This window comes from Haplochromis burtoni, unplaced genomic scaffold, assembly GCF_018398535.1.
Source record: "Haplochromis burtoni strain Fernald_Lab_line unplaced genomic scaffold, NCSU_Asbu1 Contig_19, whole genome shotgun sequence".
Lineage (NCBI taxonomy): Eukaryota > Metazoa > Chordata > Actinopteri > Cichliformes > Cichlidae > Haplochromis > Haplochromis burtoni.
In genome coordinates this window covers 384,561-399,785 of record NW_024582380.1, presented here as the reverse complement: position 1 = coordinate 399,785, position 15,225 = coordinate 384,561, and the positions used below count along the sequence as shown (strand labels likewise).

General features: G+C 40.6%; 2 protein-coding genes across 2 annotated transcripts in view; one reads left to right on the top strand and one right to left on the bottom strand.

Moving 5' to 3' along the window:
• The window catches only part of ppp3cb (protein phosphatase 3, catalytic subunit, beta isozyme), a 43,112-nt gene extending 38,636 nt beyond the window's left edge, over positions 1–4,476 (bottom strand). Inside the window, exon 1 of the mRNA XM_005916609.3 lies at positions 4,412–4,476. The gene's annotated coding sequence lies outside the window, so the exon portion shown is untranslated. The remainder of the gene's footprint in view (positions 1–4,411) is intronic.
• A 1,617-nt stretch (positions 4,477–6,093) lies between these two features.
• On the top strand, positions 6,094–14,983 carry ube2d2 (ubiquitin-conjugating enzyme E2D 2 (UBC4/5 homolog, yeast)). The gene is made up of 7 exons (XM_005916610.2): positions 6,094–6,399; positions 8,783–8,846; positions 11,363–11,394; positions 11,558–11,635; positions 11,786–11,891; positions 12,253–12,346; positions 13,745–14,983. Exons 1-7 carry the CDS (start codon positions 6,376–6,378, stop codon positions 13,788–13,790), a joined length of 444 nt encoding a protein of 147 aa, XP_005916672.1. The 5' UTR covers positions 6,094–6,375; the 3' UTR covers positions 13,791–14,983.
• The last annotated feature ends 242 nt before the right edge of the window (positions 14,984–15,225 follow it).

Sequence of the window (15,225 nt, the reverse complement as noted above, 5' to 3'; positions counted from 1 at the left end):
GCCTACTGAGAAACAGCCTATTCATCTATGTCCTCTGTAATGGAAATCTGTTTTTGATCTATATCTTTTGACTTACTTAAGCTACCCTACTAAGTCCCGATGTACTAAATAGAGGACATCCTGGGCTTACCATTGATATCTCATCTGTCTGGGTGGCCTCTTTTAGCTCCAAAGAGGAAGGAAATCACAGACAAAGTTCAATGGGAAGATTCTTTTTTTCCTCGGTTCTCAGGAGGATATGAACCAAAATGAGGATATGGTTTACAAGAGTCAAGACAACTTGCTTCAGCAGGTAACAAAGGCAGCGATGAGGAGTCAAACTGTAGCCTCTGTCTCTACCTGTTCATGTTCCTGAAGTAGAATCACTGTGGAGATTACTTTGAAGTCTCTTTGGGCTGATTTCCACTTTGCTTTTTCTTGTCAGCTTTGTATATGTATAAATATGTAAGCTACAAATAATGATTATTCAGAAGTATTATTCAATCATCACACCTGTAACCTCCTGAAGTCTAAGTTACAATGTGTGATAATCCCATGTGTCAGAAAATTACTCTTTGTTCCCTGACTGCCAAAACCCAGGAGAATAATTTGATAAATATGCACCGCATACTGACTGCCTAGGGTTAGGTTTAAGCTTAGAGCTGGGGTTATCTGATGATGACTTAGATGTCAGAGGGTTTATCACAGGGGTGTCCAGCTCCAGGCCTCGAGGGCCGGTGACCTGCAGGTTTTAGATGTGTCTTTGATCCAACACAGCTGATTTAAATGGCTAAATTACCTCCCCAGCGTGTCTTGAAGTTCTCCAGAAACCTGGTAAGGAACTAATCATTTGATTCAGGTGTGTTGACCCAGGGTGAGATCTAAAACCTGCAGGACACCGGCACTCGAGGCCTGGAGTTGCCCACCCCTGGTTTATCATATATCAGGGTGGGGGTATACCACTCCTTCAGACACACCCCCTTACCTGTGAATATTCCTGTATAGTAAACAGTCTGTAAAACTCGGTGTGTCCGATTCCTGCTATGCACTGCTAAGATCAGTGGCTGACAGCAAGTGAAAAATACAAATATGCTATCTGCATTTGACCATTTGGGAGTACAGCTTAGCTTGCCTGTAAGCTGTATTTAAACTGTCTCAGCTAAACTTCTGCTGAGGTTTGCTTTGAGCCGTCCTTCTGATGTTTGCCAAGGCAATCAGCATACTCTGATGAAAAGTCAGAGGGCCTTATCGAACCATGAAATGATTTAAAGTGGCATGTCTTCATCTCCTATTTCCCATCTTTCTCTCTCAAAACCATGCCCATTATTCACACTGCTGTACTTTTAACCCAGCTCACCTCTGGATGTGGTTTTTGGATACATTTCCTATTTTGGGGGAGCTTCAAGTGTAGACGACTGTTGTGCAAATCAAACAGTACTCCCGTCTGCTGCTGTTGGCTGTTTCAACAGCAGATATTTTGACATGTCACATCAGGAATGACCGAGGTGTGATTGATGGTGTTAATCACAGAGTCCACTTATAAACATTCCAGTCCTTGTATTGTGTACATTTGCTCACTTGCATACACCTGCATGACACAGAGCCATCATTACTGACATCAGCCCCACCTGTGCTTTCCTTCCAATAAGAAATCAAATGTTTGTCAAATGTCAAAATCTACTCCCATTCATGACAGACGGTTGATTTGACCTCATACTAAAAGTTAGTGATTCATTAGCTTGATTGTGTTGGGACTCCTTTACTTTTGTAGGTTCCTACATGTTTGTTCTTGAAAAACCCATGACGGAGCCTGCTCTGTTTGAACCAGTGAGTTTAGTTAAACGCAGGGTCATTTGCATTTACTGGAATGCAAACTGGAACCATTTTTCATTCACTTTGACATGATTATGTTTTTCTCTGCACATAGGCCAGAGCTCACAATAGCCATGGTGGAGTATGCAGAGCCTAATTTTCGAGCTTTCAAAAGAACAAAAACATTTCCCTCGAACAAAGAGATCAGGTTTTATTTTATTTTAAGTCAAAATCCAGTGGTCTTCCCTCCACTGTTTGACATCTTTAATACAACTTGTACCTGAAAGAGTCTCTTGGTTATCCTGTAGGTCAGGAATGTCAAACTCATTTTACATCGTGGGACACTTTGATCTTTAAGTGGGCTGGATTACTGAAACTTCCCATTCTGTCAATGTAAAGATGTTTAACTACACAGTCTCAATATCCTCCTGAGAACCAGCTCAAAAGATGACATCCTGGCCTTTCCAATGATATCTCATGTGTTTGGGTGGCCTCTTTTAGCTTCAAATAGGCAGGACATCACAAAAAAAAAGTTAAACCGAAAGATCCTTGTTTTAGGGCTGGGCCATATCATACCGTTCACGGTAATACCGGTATAATGTTGGGCAACAATAAGAAAATGAAATATCGCGATAGAATACGGGTAAAACGCGCATGCGCAGTGCCTTTGTTTTCATACGCACATGACGGGAAAAGCACGGTGGCGATACAGAATGAGAAGGGCGAAAGTGGATCATTGAATGAAAGAGATGAACCAGAACTGGTTTGTAAAAATGCTGCAACTTCAGTGGTGTGGAACTGGTTTGGCTTTCGTCCACACAACAAAGCACTATTTTTGGTAGCGCGTGCTAGCGGGCCGTCGTTATTACCGTGTTTTTTGGAAAATACGGCACACTTAAAATCAATCCTTTGATTTTTCTGAAAATCGACAGTACCCCTTATAATCCCGTGTGCCTTATGTATGAACTCTGGTTGTGTTTACTGACCTCGAAACGATTTTATGTACACGGCGCTCGAAAATCTGTCAAATGTTTTAGTACGACTTTGCTAAGCTACGAACCCGCACCGCTTGATGGATTGTCGGAGCTTTACGGCTATCATAGGGAGGAGCCTCGCGGAGTGATACGTACTGTGCTTCAACATAATGTTATCGTATTGTGTGTGTATAACCTCTTTTTAAGTTTTGTGGATATTATACATGGTTATGCTGAGGATATGTCGGCCAATTTCCACTGGAAATGCCTTTTGGTTAAACTGTCAGCAAGGAATTTGCTCTGTTAAGTTTTTATATAACTTTAATGCACATAAAAAACAGCTGCTTGTTTAAGCGAAAATACATTGATATTTTTATTTACACTAATAAAGTTGTGGAGTTGTAAAGTATTTTGTCTAGTGTCAATTATATCGTCAGTTATATCGTTATCGCAAATTTTCAAATGTATATTGTGATAAATATTTTTGGTCATATCGCCCTGCTCTACCTTGTTTCCTCGGTTCTCAGGAAACAAAAAGAAGTGCAATTTAAACTGTGTGCCTCAGTTTTTCTACATATTAAACAAATTGTGCTGCAGGAAACAAGTTTTTCGTGTATAAATTCTAAGAAATAATAGCCAATTCCTGAATAAGTCAAAGTCAGAAATTCCGAGTTCCCAGTTGGAAGTTTTTTGTTGAACTCCCACTCAACTCGGACTTCTTGCTCAGGAGTTGGATCAGCCCCAGATACTTTGATCTATCAAAGCATTATAACATAAGTATTATCCTGTATTGCTAGTGATACTTGAATCGCTCTACTTTGCTAAGAACCAAAAGAAATCTGTTTTTGTTTTTTTTCTGGGTCTGATGTATCTGGAACACAGTGCAAATGTTTTAAATTACATAGAAACGTTTGGTAGCTCATTGCCCGTGTTTTTGTTAATAATATCCCATAGTGGAAAAAAACTAATTTCTAAAAAACATCTATCACTTTATTGTTTATCTATTACTTAATAACACTGATGTAGTAGGAATGCGGTGCGGGGAAGCTCTTTATCAGTTGGCAAAGCTTTAAATGCAAATACAGTTAAAAGTCCAAAAACTATGCCCTCATTCACATTGTCCAAAGTTGTCCAATGGGCCTTCATTGCTAGGCCGACTCTAGGACCCGGGCCTTATGTTTGACACCCCTGCTGAAGAATATTGAGAACTGAGAAAGCGGAACATTGTGTGCCACACGGATATAACAACGAGTTACCGTGACAAACAAAACAAAACCAAACAAGTAAGGCACAAACATAAACTGCAGTTACTGTGCAGCTAATATATTTTCCCCTTGCTTAAACAAACCAATTATGTGCCCTCCGCCAACGAGCTCGCACCCACAGTCGCGAGTCATATCTCTGCACTAAACAAACCCAGACTATAATTTATCTGTTACATAAGCCTCTGAACGTGGACTTACACCTATAGCCACAGCCAGCGGCTTTAGCATGTTACCAACTGCTGCACTGCCTGCGAAGACGCATACGACATTGAAACTCTTGTAACCCATTTTAGTCTCACGTCCCGGGAGTTTACCTACTGCAAAAGACATATACTAGGTAGACATCTTGGCTCAGCCCAGACCGTGCCCGTTCAGCCTTACCCTCGCGTGGCGGGAGCCACAATGACGCCAGTTGCACCACTACGTAGGCGGCGTGCACCGCGATCCCTCAGGTGCGCATGTCAGCGAAGGGGTTCCCTAGCGGTAACGCAGTGAAAAAGCGAGCCAACAACACTATTTCCGGTTTGAAAATTGCTTTCAGAATAAAGGTTTTTAAAAAACATTTTCAAAATGTTTTAAGCCAGCGGTCCCCAACCTTTTTTGCGCCACGGACCGGTTTATGCACGACAATATTTTCACGGACCGGCCTTTAAGGTGTCGCGAATAAATACAACAAAATAAAACTAGTACCCATACCGAAAAAAAGAAGATTTATTCATAACACATGTGAAAAGACCAAGGAAAGCCGAGTAAACGATAAAAACGATAACAAAATAACGCTGAAAACCGATAAAAACCCTGAAAACTATACATTTCACACCTGAGCCTCAACTCTCGCGGCCCGGTACCAAACGACTCACGGACCGGTACCGGTCCTAGGCCCGGGGGTTGGGGACCGCTGTTTTAAGCCACTGAATATTTGAGTATTACTGATCTCAGAAAAGGAAAGAAGTAAATTATACAATCAACTGTCATTTTTGAATAGTTCAGGCTCTGTCCGGAAATGGACAATAAATCCTGCTAGTCTATAATCCCAAAATATAATGATTGTGTGGGGACAGAAAATACACAGTTGCTCCCAGCTTTTGAAGTCTTGAGCTTGGTAAACCAGCCAGGTTGCTTTTGTTGATGTAAAATAGTTGTACCTGTGTGAAAAGACTTATAATTTGCGGTGTTAGCAGATATTGGATTACTGTTTAAATACTCCTGCTCTCAAAGGCGGCCCTCCACAACATTTTATAAAATTGTTTAGGTTTTTTCTTAATTCAGGATAAAATGAAATCTCCTGTCCTGAGCTTGGGATATTGAATCTCACTGCAGCTGGACAGTTCTCTAAGACTGTGTGGCGGCCAGTTTTTCTTTTCTTAATCTTTCTTGGCGAAATAAACTGGAAATAAATACTGTTGAAGCTGAGAAAATTCTTCAAAGGTTGAGAAAAGTTCTAATGAATTCTCTTAAACATTTTTTTCCACCAATGACTTTTTTAACCTAATAAAATATAGCATTAAAAAACATATTTGTTTTGACTGTTCAACTGCAAGTGTGCCCATTCTTGAATCTATGCCTTGAACAGCTGCGGCAAGCTTTACATGGATGGTGCTGTTGCAGTGGATGTTTTCCGACACATCCAAACAGGGCATGAATTGTTGTTGAGAAAATCAAAGAACACACTGGCACACACACACACAAACACACACAGACCTGTCTTCACGTTCTTTTTAGAGAGGTTTACGGAAGTGCCAAGTATTCCATGGTCCAACTTTTCAGATGTGTCATCTTTTTACTGTTAATATCACTGCAAATTGTTGTATGGAAGTATAGTAATCATGTTTGCAGCCCAAATAATTCTATGCATGAATAAAGTAAAGGTTTACTTCCATCCTAGGAAAAGGATGCTTCTTTGGGGACATTGCACAGAAAAGCCTGTCAGAATATTAATTTAAAGGCGTTTCCTATGAGACTGCAAACATGTAACAGTGAAAAAGCGGATTTACTTTTGTGTTATATGAGGATGGAGGAGAGCAAGGTAGTTGTGTCACCTTTAGATGGTCATAGTTTAATTGTGAAAAACGGAATTCGGAAGTGTTGCCGTCTTTGCTGCTAGCAGAACACAGGCCGCAGTGATTTGGTAGCCGCTGCAGTAGGAGGAAGGACCGCGGTTCTACCGCTTCTATCTTTCAGTTTCGCCTCAAAATTTGCTTGGTGGTTCTTTCTGGTAGCAACCAGTTAATTATATGTAGAGTACCGATCTTATATGACAGCTAAATCGTAGTATTACTAACGGACAGTGATATCAATCGCCATTTTAATCGCACGTTTTCCCTGTCAGAAGCGCTAGCACAACAATGGCTCTGAAAAGAATTCACAAGGTAAGGAAGTGAACGGCGAGGCCCAGGATTTCGCAGTTTGGTTATAGATCTAATTCCAAGGTTGTCTAGCGGATGCTTGTCCGGCAGATTAGTTGTACTGACAATAATTTGAAAAACGGATCTATTTATTCAAGTTAGGTTTGAGCTGGCAGCTAACGGTCTGTGAGTCTGAATAGCGAGCGGCGACACTGAGAGCAGCAATGCGCCGCCTTTCAGTGCTGCTACAAATGGGCCAACTCCACCATTGGCTGTGTTAGCTGTTCTTGGTTGTGTCACATAGCTTCACAATCTGTTTCGGTTCATTAAGAATGTATTCGATACCGCGTATAAAAAGATGTTTAGCTTGCCATGGTTGTCACTAGTTAATGGTATTAGTGGTGTGTTAGCTGCTGCTGGCTAACATTATCTCTCCCGGTTGTTGGCTAGTTTGGATGCAGGCTAGCTCACTGCATTTCTATCTTTATAGTAAACTAGCGGCAGTTTTCACGATATGCTATCAGATATGTCTTCATTAGTCGATATAAACGGCAGCCTATGTAGCTAACATTATTCAACACAGCGGCTTTCGTTTACTTAACCCGCTATTTGATTTGACAGATAACTGAAGTTATCCGGCTAGCGGTAACGGCTAGCTCAGGAGTCCAGAGCTTATTTAATTAAAGGACGGACGGCTTCTTTGTCGCTAGCCATTTAAATATTCGATCATTTGCTGTTGTTAGAGGAACAGTAAAAGTTCAAACATAATGATCGCTATATCGGAAGCGAGCATGTACCTCCTCCCCGTTTTTTTTCGTTAACTGTATATTGTCATCTTAATTCATAACCTGCAGGTTTTCGCAGTAGTCATGTCAAAGCAGCCATGTTATTGTTTGGATTGAACATGCTTATGGCTCAACGGGAGAAGCAGTACATAAGGAAATTCTTGTTAATGTTAGCAGCGAGTCGGTGTTGTAAAAACAGGCCCCACGCGTTGTTCGCCTTTGATGGCATGTTGCTGATAGCAGGCGAGCCCTATAATCGTTATTGTGCCGCTCGTCTGATTGAGTTAGCTCCGCGTTGTTTGGTCCTGTTGCAATTAATTCCCCACGTAGCATAAAGGCATGTCATAATTTGGCCAGGCAGCTCGCTTCATGTTTCTCTTACATGACATCCTGTGCTGCTGTCGAGCCGGAGAGGTTAGCGTTTACGCTAAGCTAACGTTACCAGCATACCGTTTACTGCGAGCTAACCAGTTTACACGGCTGTGTGGGCTATAGTAAAAGCTTTGTTGTCAAATTATCGTGATCTCGGTTTGGGTGTACGTGTGTTAGCCGCTCTACCTGGAGAAAGGCTGTTACGTAATAGCGGTCAGTGCCATAAGCAAAGGCTCGGGGTGCTATAGTAGTGTTGTTGTGTCACCGGGAAATGCTTTGAGAGTTACTGTAGCAGGGAGCCTTTATGGCTGTGGCACCGGCCTCAGGAGCTGTCTGAAAACAAGACAGAGCTCCTGGTGAGCAGAGGAAGTAGTAAGTAGAACAGCCTCTATAAGATTATTGAAGCTCTTTTTTTTTTTGTGCCCACCCCAAACACATGCTTAAACAGAGGAAATTCTTGTGTGGTTATTTTTATGTTGCATTTCCTTTTTCTCTCTGTTCTTTAGACTGGGGTTGCGCTGATTGTTTAATTAATAGCCCGATATTGGTGTTTGTAAAACAACCTGGCTAAAGCTGATATTTCTGCTTGCTCCTTCTTTGTTTTTTGTTTTTTTATCATCTCTTCTTTCAGTTTATTCGGAGGATTGTTGAAGGGTACTTTAAAAATGTGTATATTAGAAGGATATATTCTTAACGATTAAGTTGAATTTCTGAGACAAGTCAAAATACACTGATAATCATGTTTTAGAAATGAGGACATTTACTCTGTTAATATATAGATTGCTTGGACCTCACACAGAGAAGAAGAAGAAGAAAACAGCAAAGTGCTCTGTTCTATACATTGTAGCTAAAAGGTTGAGATGCAGTTTGGCAGGTTCACCTTAAACCTTCCACACTTTCCTAACACCCTTTGAGTTGACTTCAATCTTTAACATTTTAAATTTATTTTCAAAATGGAAAATATTAAAATCAATTACTTTATATTATTCTTATTTTTTTCTTCATTTGGCCCTACTTAATTACAAAGAAATAAATGTCATTCACCTCTTAAACACACTGTCTGGACTCTTATCTGGCACAATACTGATGTGACACAAAAGATAAACAGGACACTTTCATCAGTGAATGCTATCCTGTATGCAGATGCTGGTGTTTTTAGCCCTCTTATCTGTTCTTAGTTTTTATGGTCTATTTAATGCTTCGCTGTATGGCCGGACCCAAACAACTCACATCTCTTTGGTTTGTCTCAGGAGTTGAACGACTTGGCACGGGACCCACCAGCCCAGTGTTCTGCAGGACCAGTAGGAGATGACAGTAAGTCAACATTTAAACCCACAGTGTCACGTTAGCTGTGTGTAAGCAGGATTCAAAACCCTTTCCCGCTTTTTATTTGAACTTATTCATAATCTTATGTGACCAAATCATTTTTCAATCATCAAATTATACTCACACATGACATAGGAATCAATGACAGATCCATGAAGACCAACATCTATAAAATAGATTAAATTAGTGTTCGTTTCTGCTTGAAGGTTATTCTTAGAGCTCACATCCAGGAAATACCTGCAGCTCCTATTGTGAAGATTTCTGGGTAATTATAAAAGCATAACCCACTGTATTGCTTCATGTAGGTTTTACTTTTACTTTCACAGCAAGGGTATTTTTTCTTTTGTAATGTTGGGAGTAAATCAGAGTTCAGATTTCTTTTTTTAATCTCATAGACTGAACCAATAATGAAATGCAGAAGGCATTAACTGAACTGAACTTAGCCTTGCAGTATGTTTGTCAATGTTTCCTTGTAACCAGTACTTTAAATGTTGTATGTAAAACTCCCAAGGTGCTCCTGTTATTGCAGGTTAATTAAACAAAATTTGGTCCTAATGCTGAAATTTGTGTGCAGAGTAAAAAAAAAAAGAAAAAAAGTTCAGAATATTTTGAAAAACTTTGATGATATGGGGATTTTTTTTTTTGTACTGAAGGAAAATGTTTAGTGAGCAGTTTAACACTTTCTCTTTGATGCATTTCTGGTTTGATCAATAAGTCACTCAGTCCTAAACCACAGTGTCCACAATCTTGTGACCTGAGGTTTAAGTGTCAGTAAATCCAGACACTTGGAGCTTCTTTTCTTTTTTTCTTTTTTTTCTTTTTTTTTTAAATAAATGCCTGCAAAATTTTGGAATTTTCACTTTGGCTCGATCTCATCAACTTGGTCTTGACCCTGCTGTAACGTCAAAATCCAAACTGTAGTTTTTAATGACCAGCGTCCAGTTTAGTTAGTTGCTTTTAAGAAATATTTTGATACATTAAGATCTTGTATTGTGGTAGATCTGACACTGTCCCGTGCTATATACACAAACAGATACATTCAGTTAATCGCTCTGATGATGTGCCTTGATATTTAAGTCCATTTAACGATTGCTCTTATTCTGTCTTGGTAATACAGCAGTGTTTTTACATATAGCTGTAATCCTTTATAATCATGTCTTTTATGAATGATAGTGTGGGAGTAATAATAATTGCCCTAGATGGGTATGTTTAGAACAAGTAGCATGAACAAACACAGACAGATTGTATTTAGGATGTTTAAAAAAAAATAGACAGAGTGACTATATTAAGTGTATGCACACTGATTTAAATATGAACTCATGGACTTGCAAATTACGTGCTGCCCCAGTCATTGCACAGAGGTTGACGCAAACTTAGCCAGGAGTAGTAATGCGGCGGCTGCCTGCCCGACACATCCTGAGTGCAACACCTGGGTTCAACAAGAGACCGACACCCACGCTGTTATCTCATGTTTGAGGTTTGTGACGTCTGCATACATAACCAGAATCGTCACAGGGTGTACAGTGCAGCTGCTCTAATATGTTGTATTGTTTTTAGGAAACAATCTACATGCTTTGTTTCTTTAGTCTGTTTTCATGTCTTCAGACTGATTTTTGCATATTGATATCTGTTCCTAAATTATTTATTGAAACTATTCTTTAAAACAACAAAACTTATGTGCAAGATTCCTCGAAGATTATTAAATGAAATATGAGTATGTTGTGTTGAAACTCAGACTAACCCATGAATGTGTTAATATCCTTTGTGTGTGCGTGTGTGAGGGGGGATGTTGCATTTAGGTTCCAGTCAAAACAAAAACATTTGATTTTTATCTTAGGACCGCACGCGCAGGACACGTCCATATGTGTCTGTATGCTGTCAAGATCACAACAACCGTCTGAGGAGTTTTTCCTTTGTTTTAAAGTCTGACATTTTAATGACACAATCATAGTGTGGATCCCGTAAGCATTGCATCCTGGGATTTTGGTGTGCAGTCTGTGTTTGTGCACGATAGCGTCTAACTTTTGTACTTGTGCGGGGGAAAAATCGGTAGCAGAACTTTTTATTTGTTTGCTGTAGACATCGCTTCCTGCCATCAACATCAAAAAAACCAAGACGGTGTCTCTTGTGAAATGCAGTTATTGTGGCTTTCTTCACAAATGTGACATTTCTCCTCAGACAGGATGCTTGAATTGGACAGGTTTAAAAGATCACAGTCAGATTACAGTGGTTTGTTTTGGTGGTTATCCAAGCTCTTTAAAAAAATCACTTCTTGTTTATTAATTTCCTCTGAAGCAGCAGGTTAGTGTTATTCATGTGCTGCAAGTGTATATGTAGTCATTTCTAATTAAGAAAAGACTGTCCTCAGCTGCACTTGATTTAAAGCCTGTTACTCAACTGTATAAATAAACAGGCACGCTTCATGTGGCATTGTTTATTCTAACACTTCCCAGACACACATCATGTCCTCAGTTTCATAACAAATTTCTCCTTTTTTGTTTCAGTGTTTCACTGGCAAGCCACAATAATGGGACCCGTAAGTACTCACACAGTCACAGCTTTAACCGTTGCTTTAGGTTTATGGGAAATTCACGTACATGCGCACGACTCTGAATTGTTCTCACTATAAGTTTTCTACCTGCCTGTTTCCTTTTATACCATAATTGTAATGAAGCCCATTGGGCTTCTCTCTCCTTCAGAATGACAGTCCTTACCAGAGCGGGGTTTTCTTCTTGACCATACACTTCCCCACAGACTACCCCTTCAAACCGCCAAAGGTGAGCACCAGAGCATGCAAAGAAGTAGCTTTTCATAAACAGAGGGTGCCTAAGTTCCTCTTGCCCGTTAAAGCGTGCCACAGCTCTACGTCGTTCAGCTTTCTGCCGTCTCCCCCTCTTTCTTGGCTCCCCCCATTCATCTGTTTTCAGGTTGCATTTACCACAAGAATCTACCACCCAAATATCAACAGCAACGGCAGCATCTGTCTTGACATCCTGCGATCACAGTGGTCTCCGGCTCTCACCATCTCCAAAGGTAAGGAGATGTTTCTGGCTGCAGAGTAAAAGAGAAACGCCCCGTTTTCTTCTTTTTTTTTTTCTCTCGTGAAAGCGCTACCTCCAAATGCATTCCTGTGGCAGAGGTCCTTGATTTAAACTGGCGCAGCACTATCTCAGTGAATGTCAGAGATGGTCCTTGAGCTAATACAGTGGTTTACACAAATAGCGTCCCTCATGCACTGTGAGTGTTTTTGTAGACCAATTATGTTTATGATCAGAAGTGGAATAGATGGGACATGCTAGCATGTGAGGGTCATCCAAAGGAAAATGTATCCAAACTCTGAAAATGTCAGTTTTTATGTGTGAGAACTCTTAACCTTTTGTGTGGTCTGTTCCAGTTCTCCTGTCCATCTGCTCTCTGCTGTGCGACCCAAACCCGGACGACCCATTAGTACCCGAGATCGCCCGCATCTACAAGACTGACAGGGAAAAGTGAGTTGTTTGCATGAATAGTTTGCTTTCATGTGCCTTTTCAGATTGTTGCTAGTAACACTGTTGCTAACAGTGTGTGACATAACAGAAAAAATTGAAACTGTCACCACGAGTCTTTAAAATAGCCGCACAGTTAACAGTGAGGTTCAGATGTGTCACTCACTCCCCACATTTGGTTTCGAAACACCCAGACAGCAACAGCAAACCTAACTCAGGGCTTCATAATGGGCGAATATCCTCTGTGGCCATGTCCAACTTTTATATACAGGCTATGGTCAAGAAGGCTGTCTAATGTTAGAGCGTGTGAAACTTGAGCTTTTTGATTAGTCATGAGTGAGGGTGAATGAATGCAAACAGTGGGGCACAGACATGCCACCTTTCTGGAGTTGTCACCCTGTTGAGACAATCAGAATTTGCTACCTGTGAAATTAATGATTGATCGATAAGGCCGGAGAGCCAGAATTGGCTCAACAAAGACTCCCAATTTGGCCCACTGGCTCTGGAAAGTATGAAATATTGCATATATTTTGGACTTTAAACTGTATTTTCATAACTTGGAACTTTTATAAAGACCCAAAGAGCTCCCCATGGTCATTTGTGCTACATCAAAGTAATTAAGTAGTAGATAAATGACTAAATGGCAGAAAAGGTCCTTTTTTTTTTTCTTCTTTCTTCTTTTTTTTTTTAAATATCTACTATAAAAAATAAAATCTTACAATGGGTCCACAGTAAATAAAAAAATAAAAAATTACATTTTATGTGAATGAACAAATTAAGTCACAACTCTTTCAGTAACTTTACACATTTATTTCTTACTCTTTCAGGCCAGAGTCGTGCTGACAGCACGTTTCTCTTATCGTGTAGAAAAACAGATACGTTCCATTGAAAATTCCTTTGTCTTATATTAAAGTATCTGAGGGATTTCATATGAAGCTAAACATCTTTATCGTGACAGAAAGGAGAATGGCACTCGTCTGAGCCTACGATGTAAAATGAGGACGATGTGTCTGCTCTGTGCCATTCGCTCATGAAATTTCTGCCCTCCTCTTTGGCTTCTCCCCAGCTTGATGCACTCTGACAAAAACCTAATTGCTGTGCAGGTTTAGTGACAGGCAGTGGATGGCCAATTAAATTGTTGAAAGTGCAAGCAAGTTTTGAACAGTCACGGTGACGTCGCAACAGAAAAGTGATGCGGCCACACTCGTTGCGATTCAGACTTCGGGGAGCATCTGCTCTAATTCGGGCTCCCCGTTTCAGACACGTTGATGGGACCAGTCAGAGTAAAGGCAGTGGTGCAGATTGACTACAAGTGTTCAACATGTTGATCCTTCACTAAGTTAAAACTGACCACTCTCCTCTCTTTCTCTTTTTTTTTTTTTTTTTTTTTCTTGTTCACAGGTACAACAAAATAGCTCGGGAATGGACACAAAAGTATGCAATGTAGTGTTGGGGGTAGAAACATGGCCAACCACCTCTACGACGTAAAGGCTAGGGGAGCTTCAGACGTAAAGAGAAAACAAACAAAAAAACCATACAAACAAATGAAAAGTTTAAACAAGATCTTGTTGGTTTCCATTGGAGTGCTTTCTTTGAGCCACGCCTCCCCTTCACCAGAGTACCTGTAAAACTCCCTCTGCCCCACCTTCTCTCTCTCTCTCCCTCTATTTGCTCTATCTTTACCCCTTCCCTCCCTCCGCCCCTCAGCTCACCCACCCCTCCTCTAGTGTACATATTGTCAACTTGCAATGGTAAAGCCCATCTCCCCTTTTTCACCACCTACCAACTCCTCCTCCATCTCCTGACTTCTGTATTCCATTTGTCACCAAGCAGGTTGGGCTGTCACCGATCCTCCACCCTCCCCTGTTTATTCCCTGCACGCCCGCATTCTCACCCACCATCACTAAAAGCATTCCTTTAAGCACCAGTCAAGCTTTGAGGGGACCTTTTTCTTCCCCCATTATCTTCCAGTTTAATTTCATTTTTGAGGGGGAGGGGACAGTAAGATGGAGGGATTTTTACACTCTGCACCCTTTCTTGTTTTTGTTGTCCTAATGATTTCCATCTGTAGGAGTGACATTTCAAGGAAGTAGTCAAAGGGCACTCTGTGTTTTATACAAGGCTATGTAACATGGAAAAAAATTACACGCAGCCTATTTTTGGTCTTCTGTTGGATTCTATGAAAGGACTTGAATTTATCCCCACACCTCCTGCTCCTCATTCCTCCCTCCCCCAATCTTCCCTCACCCAAGTTGACCCCTTTGTACACACACACACACACACGCACACACATGCACACACAACTGTAACCCCCATGTCACCCTCACCACCACAGTTTCTTTATTCACAAAAAGTGGAGGTTCTGGACCAGGTATTTAAGCAATTCATTTTTTTTCTTAGTTTAACCTGTGTTTTTATTTCCCACCCCATAATTCTTTAGTTTGCTTTTATCTTTCTTTTTTTGTTTGTTTTTTTTTTTTTGCTATTGTTAAATTAGAGGCTAACATCTTAAATGGCTATGGGACTGGCTTGGGCTCTGGGTGCGAGGAGAACCCACTCTTCTTGCACAAAACCTCTGTATATTGAATTACCTGAGAGGCTCGTTGAGCTTTGTGTGTTGATTAAACTGTGTAATAAAAACCCTCGACTCCTGTGTTGACTCATACTCAGCCTCTTTTTGAAGAAGGCATACAGAGGCAGGTTGGCAACATCTGAATGCAGTTAAGAGGAAGTTCTGCAGAAATCTAACAGGATAAATAAGATGAGCAATTACCTCATTCTTTTATGGTTACCTCTATTCCACAGAATTCTGTGAATACTGGGGAGCATAACAAAAATACAAGACTTGAAAGCTTTTGAAATTACATAATTCTTGGGCGCTT

Bases quoted from the DNA above. Each gene is read 5' to 3' on its own strand.
- ube2d2 (XM_005916610.2), top strand. From the start codon at position 6,376: ATGGCTCTGAAAAGAATTCACAAG. The intron at 8,847-11,362 runs GTAAGTCAACAT...TTTTTGTTTCAG, and splicing joins AGGACCAGTAGGAGATGACA to TGTTTCACTGGCAAGCCACA. The intron at 12,347-13,744 runs GTGAGTTGTTTG...TCTTGTTCACAG, and splicing joins TACAAGACTGACAGGGAAAA to GTACAACAAAATAGCTCGGG.